At 37.5% G+C, this 7,040-nt stretch overlaps 1 protein-coding gene across 1 annotated transcript; it reads right to left on the bottom strand.

The window, feature by feature from the left end:
- Positions 1 to 4,395: 4,395 nt before the first annotated feature.
- Positions 4,396 to 6,722, bottom strand: LOC119987225 (endoglucanase). Its single transcript, XM_038832080.1, has 8 exons — positions 6,460 to 6,722; positions 6,161 to 6,373; positions 5,848 to 6,048; positions 5,684 to 5,761; positions 5,445 to 5,597; positions 5,249 to 5,357; positions 4,995 to 5,161; positions 4,396 to 4,908 (listed from the first exon to the last, which is right to left on the bottom strand). The coding sequence occupies exons 1-8, from the start codon at positions 6,697 to 6,699 to the stop codon at positions 4,519 to 4,521; spliced, it is 1,551 nt and encodes a 516-aa protein (XP_038688008.1). The 5' UTR covers positions 6,700 to 6,722; the 3' UTR covers positions 4,396 to 4,518.
- Between the last annotated feature and the right edge of the window lie 318 nt (positions 6,723 to 7,040).

Raw genomic sequence — 7,040 nt, 5'->3', positions numbered from 1 at the left:
TCCGTTGATGTGAAGTGGAAGATTACATTGTTTGAAGATATTCACAACCATGATCTAAGTCCTAGTCATTCTAGATTCTTCGTGTGTAACAGGGAATTAAACCCGAGTGTGAAAATGCAACTAGAGATTAATGATATTGTTGGAATTCGATCGAACAAGAGTTACAATTCATTTGTCATTGGTGCCGGTGGGCATGATAATTTTACAGTGTATTTGTTTCTTAGTTGTTAATGCATTACGAATTATCAGTGTATTTAACCAAGTTAATCATGGCAGTGACTTATTACATTATGTTTTGACAGTGTATTTGTTTCTCATTTTTTGACAAGTTCGATTGTTATCATGCAGTACCTTATTACATTATGTTTTTGACAGTGTATTTGTTTTCCAGTATTTAATGCATTACTTATTAGCAGTGTATTTTACTACTAATAGAGGAGAGAGTCTAAAGAGAGAGAAGCAGGAAAAAAAAGTAGACATTTAGGGTTTTGTGTCAATATATCTATGTGGCATGCCTAGTTGGCATGCCACATAGATTATGTATATTATGTACTTGAAAAATTATGTATGTATGTCATTTTCCTTTTTTTATTCCATTTGAACTCATTTCAATAAGTCTTTTAGTTGCGTTAATAGGCGCAATTGTTACTGCTTGTCAGTAACAATAGCCCCTCCAATTTAGACTCCATAACTCATTTTATTCACAGATCTTGCACACTCAAACCCGGTGGAAGAGAATGCTTCAACTTGTCAGCCTTTTCCAAGTCAAATACACAGAAGGTATAGAGGTACCTAGAGCAGCTCTTCTTCTTCTTTTTCAAAAAAGGAGATCGGAATCTCATTCTCCTCCAGCTCAGACTCCTTGAGTTCAACTTGGGGTAGCAAGCCGGAGAAAAACTACGAATGTTGTCAAAAGATAATCAAGAGAAAATTCCACTACGTAGAAAATTTGTACAACTGCACACTGACAATTTTCTCTCATCAAGAAACCCAGGCAAAGCCGAGATATTAACTACAAAGTTATCCCCCTTTACTCTCTCTCAATGCTCACCGCACACATCCCTTTTGTCTCTTTATCGAAAACACTCATGAACCACTAGTATTTATAGCAAAAGAAAAACTTAGAGTTTAATTCTACGAAGGAGTCCCTCCCTAAGATGTTTCTGATTACAAATATGATAACAACAACGTGTCTAACTGGAAACTAACTTGGAAAACTAAATTCGTCAAAACTGAGACTCTTCGTAACATTACAACTCGTCCAATACTTAACATATCCGTCAGCTGTTCGGATGGCTTCTCGAGGTGTCCCGATAACTACTCCACTGTTTGTGTTCTGTCCGTTGTTCCCCGCTTGCTGTCCGAACAGCGCACCTAACCGTGCGGACAATTCATCACCTGCCAGAATTTCTTCCGTCTTTACACCAATTTTTGATCAAAACTCAACGTGTTCTAAATTCAACAAATTTCTTTTAGCGTATTCCTTCAATAACTTTGTTCATCACATTTGGTCACTGTCGCTAATAATTGCGAATCTTCGATATTTATCACCCTTTGAGCTTATTTGCAATTCATTTGCCCTCTACCTAACACATGTTTCGTTTGATGTTATTAATATGTTTTAAAAGGAGATGGGGATTTTTGATTTAGAAAAATGGATTTACAATGGACTTGTGCATGTGTGAACTTGTAAGGTGATTCATTTAATTGCACATGTATTTTTCTTAATATAATAACATGCTTGATTAATCTTAGGAATGTAATAGTGTCCATTGTTAGGGCTTGCTTGGATTGAAAAATGAAGAGCATAGTAGAATTAATGGAGGGAAAGTTTTGTGAGGGGAAATTATGATGGGAGGGGGACTACCATGACTTACCCTTCCTTTGATAGAAGGTAGAGTGAACGAGAGTTAATGAAAGATAAGAGATGTGAGTTACAAAAATACAAGTTGAAATAAGTTAAAAACTTGCAAAATTTTCTCTCCCCTAATCACAAACCCCCAAATTGAGGGGTCACAAAATGTTGAGTTGGAAAGTTAAGTGAGGGGGAACTTTCCCTTCTTTCACCTCACTTAACTCTTCCTCCTACAATTCAAGTAAGGTGAAGTTATCTCTCCCTCGTTAACCCTCATTACTTAATTCTTCAAAATATCAATCCAAACAAGCCCAAAGAGTTGGCGTGTCTCAGTGAACAAATAGTTGAGGGGGTTAGTCCTAGTACTTGTTTTGAAGAATCTTTGCTAACGAATTTGATCGCTCTTATTGCGTTATGATTCTTCTATATTTTACAAAGATTTTGTTCTTATCTGCATTCTTGATCTTTTTCTAGGGAGAAGGAATTGTTCTCACAAGTTACAACCTCATGACTACTGACTATGACTTTCCTTTTAATGGCACTTGCTTTTCTAATCAGAGCAAGATGCTTACGCATTACGCATACATATACTTGGCAATGTATTATTCTTGATGAGGTGAATAGGTGATACTTTCTTAGACAAATGTTTATTGTCAATTAATTTAAATATATGATTTCTAATTGTTGCTTAAAACGTAGGCAGTAGGCTTCATAAAAGGAGGACTCAGAATTTGTTTAGTTAGATATTCAAAAGTTAGCTTTTTCTTTCTTTATTACGCGTTACATCGAGCATTATCATCATTTGAGCCTTTATTTCAAAAGGCCTTGTTGGATGTGAAGGGAGGGCTTATCCTTATATACAAGGAGTTGTCCACACATCTTACCGATGTGAGACTTAACACTCCCCTGCACTTATGGGTTGGGTTATGTGGGACCCAACTGATGAAGTAGAGGTCATATCCAACTGGACCGAATTGCTCGATATCATGTTGTAAATTCACACCCTCATACATACCAATAATATTATCCGCTTTGGATTGTCCGGTTTCTGTGAATATATCGGGCCCATAAAGGGTTATCCGGTTCCCGTGGATACATCGGGCCGTACGACTTCGTTTCTCCCTTGGGCCTTCTCACTTAATGGCACTTGAGTCCAAAGAAAAAGACCTTGGATGTGAAGGAGAGGGCTTGTCCTTATATACAAGGAGTTGTCAACAAATCTTATCGATATGGGACTTAACAATATGTTATACTCTTACCTTAGATCTAATAAACTCATTTCTTATCATATATTTCCTAGTGTGACAACACATCCAACGAAGCATTCACATATTGGTGAATTCATCTATTGCTTAGGTTCATTTGCAGTTAGTATTGCAAACTTTGAGGATCATCAGGTTTACGCCTAGTTGAGAAGTGTGAGTTGTGGACTCACGTGATGAGATTTTGAGTATTCATCATTGTCATATTGGTGAATTCATCTACTGCTTAGGTGCATTTGCAGTTAGTATTTCAGACTTTGAGGATCATCAGGTTTACACCAAGCTGAGAAGTGTGAGCTGTGGACTCAAGTGATGAAATTATTGAGTCACATGATTTCACATGAGGGTATTGCGATAGATCCTTCCAAGGTTGAGCCAGTATTTAGCTGGCAGAGGCCTAATAGTGTAGTAGAGATTTTGAGTTTTTTAGGTTTGACGGGATACTGTGGTAGGTTTATGACGAGATTCTCCAAGATTTGCTGCCCTGATGACGCATCTTAGTTGGAAGGGATTCGCTTTCATCTTGTTAGAGAAATGCGAAGCAACATTTTTGATAATGAAGACTGTTGGTGATATCCGAGAGAGATGTGGGATAGCAATTGTATTTTGACGCTTTTGATAGTGGATTGGGATGTGGGTTGTTGCATCAAGATTGAGTGGTTGAGTACGCTTCTTGCTTGTTGAGACATCACGAGAAGAATTATCTAGTTCATGACTTAGAGTAGGGAGTTGTGGCGTCTGCACTTTAGGAGTGAATGTACTATCTGTATAGAGAGAGATTTGAGGTGTTCTCGGATCAAAAAGCCCCGAGTACCTTTTTCGCACAGAAAAAGTTAAATAAGAGATAGCAACATTAGATGTAGTATCTAGATGACTTCGATTTCACTTTAGAGCAGAGATTGATGAATGTAGTCAACCCGTATCGATTAAAGTTTCACGAGTAGGAGAGTTTTTTTGGAGTATTTTAATTATTCAATTTGCCTTGGTACAAAGGGCGATCAGCACTCTGTAGAGTGATCACGATAAGCATGGATGCTAGAATTTTGTTGGGATTGGGTTGTTAGCTTTAGGATTTATTTTCATACTTCCGCATGCATTTAATTGTTCAGACTTATTTTTGATTAGTCTCAAGATTTTTAGACATTTATTCTGAATACTAAGTTCAATGTTTTGACGATTTTGCATAATAAATTATAGTCGAGGTTAGTTTAGTTTTTTTTGACAATCCCCTATTGAGACGGGGGTTATAGTTTGATCCAAAGGGAAAAAAAAAAAAACAAGGTAATAGTACAACAATTATTATATTACTTGTCACAACTAATAATAAATTTAACATCACTTGATCCTATGCAGGAGGGACCTTATTGGTACTTTTACAAATCTCTAGTTTCAATAACTTAATTATACAGAGTTAATTAGCATTTGTGAGGTTATATTATTCAGCCTAATTTGTACGCACCCTTCATTGTTCACAGTTAACAAAGCAGCAACTGAACCCACAAAAGCTGCATTCATGTAAGTAGTAGGTTCTGAATGAGAGTAATCTGATCTCAAATCTTTGAACTGGTCATTTGCATCAGGACCTCCAACAATTGCACCCACATGTGTATTCGGATTTGGCTTTGTAGAAAAATAATAGTTTGATTGCCCATCGCTGCAACCAATCTTGGATGGGTGAGCCTGGATTGAAGGGATGGATGACCCTCTATGGTGCAGTTGTGTTGGGTATTTACTTCCAAACCCTACCATGTATGACATCTTCATAGGGTTGTTTCCAAGAACGTAATCCACCTAGAAAAAAAAAGAAAATAAATTGCTTAACACTTGAACTGGACTAATTCAGATCAGTTAATTAGTTCTCGATTGCTTATTTTCACCTGTGATTTCGCGAACGACCTTATTTGGGAGGCAGAGAAATGTACAGAACCACATTGAACTCCATCAATATGCGCCACAGTCAAGATTCTGGAGTAGTAGAATAGGACCATACTAGAGCTCGTAACGTACTGCAAGTTTGCACTATCTCTAATAAATAAAAGCCCTCCTGCAATTAAACAAGTCCAAGAAGCCATTTTAGTCTTCAAATATAAAAGCATCACTGCACCATATCATCTGCATAAGAGATTAGTACCAGGAGTTGTTTTAATTTGTACTGAGCTACTTCCAGGCATCACTGCACACACGAACGAATCAGCGTCATTCTTGAACTTGTTTAGATTTGTCTTCCCAGCGTAGAATTCCTGAAATAAAATTAGAGACTTAATGAGCTTTCATTCTCTATAAGGGAGAAAAAAAAGAAGAGTAAAGGTATGTGTATATATATATACCTCTGCTAGTAGTGATTGAGCTCCAGCAAATTTGTTGTCCCAACTGAACTCTGAGACCGCCTGACTCCACCCTTGATTGCTCAACACATAGTTCAAATATATGTTTGCTCTGCTTGCTCTGTACAACCAAGCTGCTGCCCATAGCAACTCATCCTACAGAGGAGTTCAAGAATTATCCATTAAAATTAGAAGACAAATTTATTTTCAATTAACTGTGACCTGAATCATTAATTAATTACCTGATAACCTGAGTAAGAGCAGTAGAAAGGGCAAGAACCAGAATAAGATCCTCTATATTTGTCTGCGAATTCGAAAAGCTGTCCGACATTTTCAGTGAATTAGACAGGTCACACATATTCAAGCTCTTGATTGGCATATAAATTTATATTATCTGCTAACTTACAGATTGTGAATGGTTAAGTAGTTTGGCAGAGTAAGTACAATTAACCCCTTTAAAGACAATTGAAGCAGCGGCTAGTGCAGCAGCGGCCTCGGCTGCAGCCTCAGTTCCTGGTGAATCACGACTTATCTTGTAGAGTGTTCGCGGTGTGTCCATGTCTTCAGGACGCTCCCAACACTGGTGATCAGCATTTCCATCTCCCACCTAAGCAAATACAAACAAAGGTAATTCTAATCTACATATATATATATATATATATATATGTATGTATGTATGTATATGTATAAGGACAAATTCTATAGAAGTATGGGAGAACCTGTGTGTACAAGGTGGTTGTTGAAGTGTGGGATTTCAGTAAGAAGTTAGTGCCCCATCTGATTGCACTGTGGAGGTGACCAAGCTGATTAACAGATGATATCTCTTTTTGGTACTCAATTGCAGCCCAACTCAACAAGGTTACAGTGAATGCCGTTGGCCACCCAAACTTGACGTTGTCACCTGCGTCATAGTAACCTCCTACCAAATTCACCTGTTCAAAATTCCAAAAATCCTAATTAAAGCTAAGAGTTCAAAAAATATATACACACTTAATATTCACAAGAAATCATATCATACATTGTCAGGCTTGCCATCAGAGAGAGCAGAGTTAGCCCTCCATTTCACTCGCTGGCTAGCCGGTAACTTCCCCGACCGTTGTCCTTCCAAGAACATGATCGCCTTCCCAAGTACATCACCATAGTTATAATTTGTGACACATACTTCTTCACCTGCAATTCCCAGTCTAACTATGCTAGTGCTAGCGAGGGCTGTCAACAGTACTACCAGGCCCCAGGCCAGAAACATGACTTGTGACATTTGAAAATGTATGTGTGAGTGTATATACATTAGAGGATGTTAGTATTTATAGAAATATATGATGACATTAAACGTAAGAGTAGTCATAGTGATGTTGATGGTTATCTAATTCGTAGCGAGAGTTATGGGTTATTTATGTTGATGATGTAAATAGAATGGAGATGGCGTGAGAGGTTTAAGAAATTTGGGAAAGTCGCGATAAGAGAGATTTTTCAAAATGATTAGACTAATTAGATACAGGTACCCACTCCCCAAACGTCATTTGCCATTCATCTTTTTTTTCCTTTTATTTAATGGCATTCATTTATGTAACCTTATTAGGAAAATATACACACCCCCCT

This window comes from Tripterygium wilfordii, chromosome 20 (genome assembly GCF_013401445.1).
Source record: "Tripterygium wilfordii isolate XIE 37 chromosome 20, ASM1340144v1, whole genome shotgun sequence".
Taxonomy (NCBI): Eukaryota; Viridiplantae; Streptophyta; class Magnoliopsida; order Celastrales; family Celastraceae; genus Tripterygium; species Tripterygium wilfordii.
Note: the sequence above shows the minus strand (reverse complement) of the source record. Positions and strands in the feature narration are given on the sequence as shown.

Excerpts from the sequence above, each read along its gene's own strand:
- LOC119987225 (XM_038832080.1), bottom strand. The coding sequence starts at position 6,699 with ATGTCACAAGTCATGTTTCTGGCCTGGGGCCTGGTAGTACTGTTGACA. Across the intron at positions 6,049-6,160 it reads CAACCACCTTGTACACACAG|GTGGGAGATGGAAATGCTGA; the intron begins GTTCTCCCATAC and ends GTATTTGCTTAG. Across the intron at positions 5,598-5,683 it reads GCTCTTACTCAGGTTATCAG|GATGAGTTGCTATGGGCAGC; the intron begins GTAATTAATTAA and ends ACTCCTCTGTAG.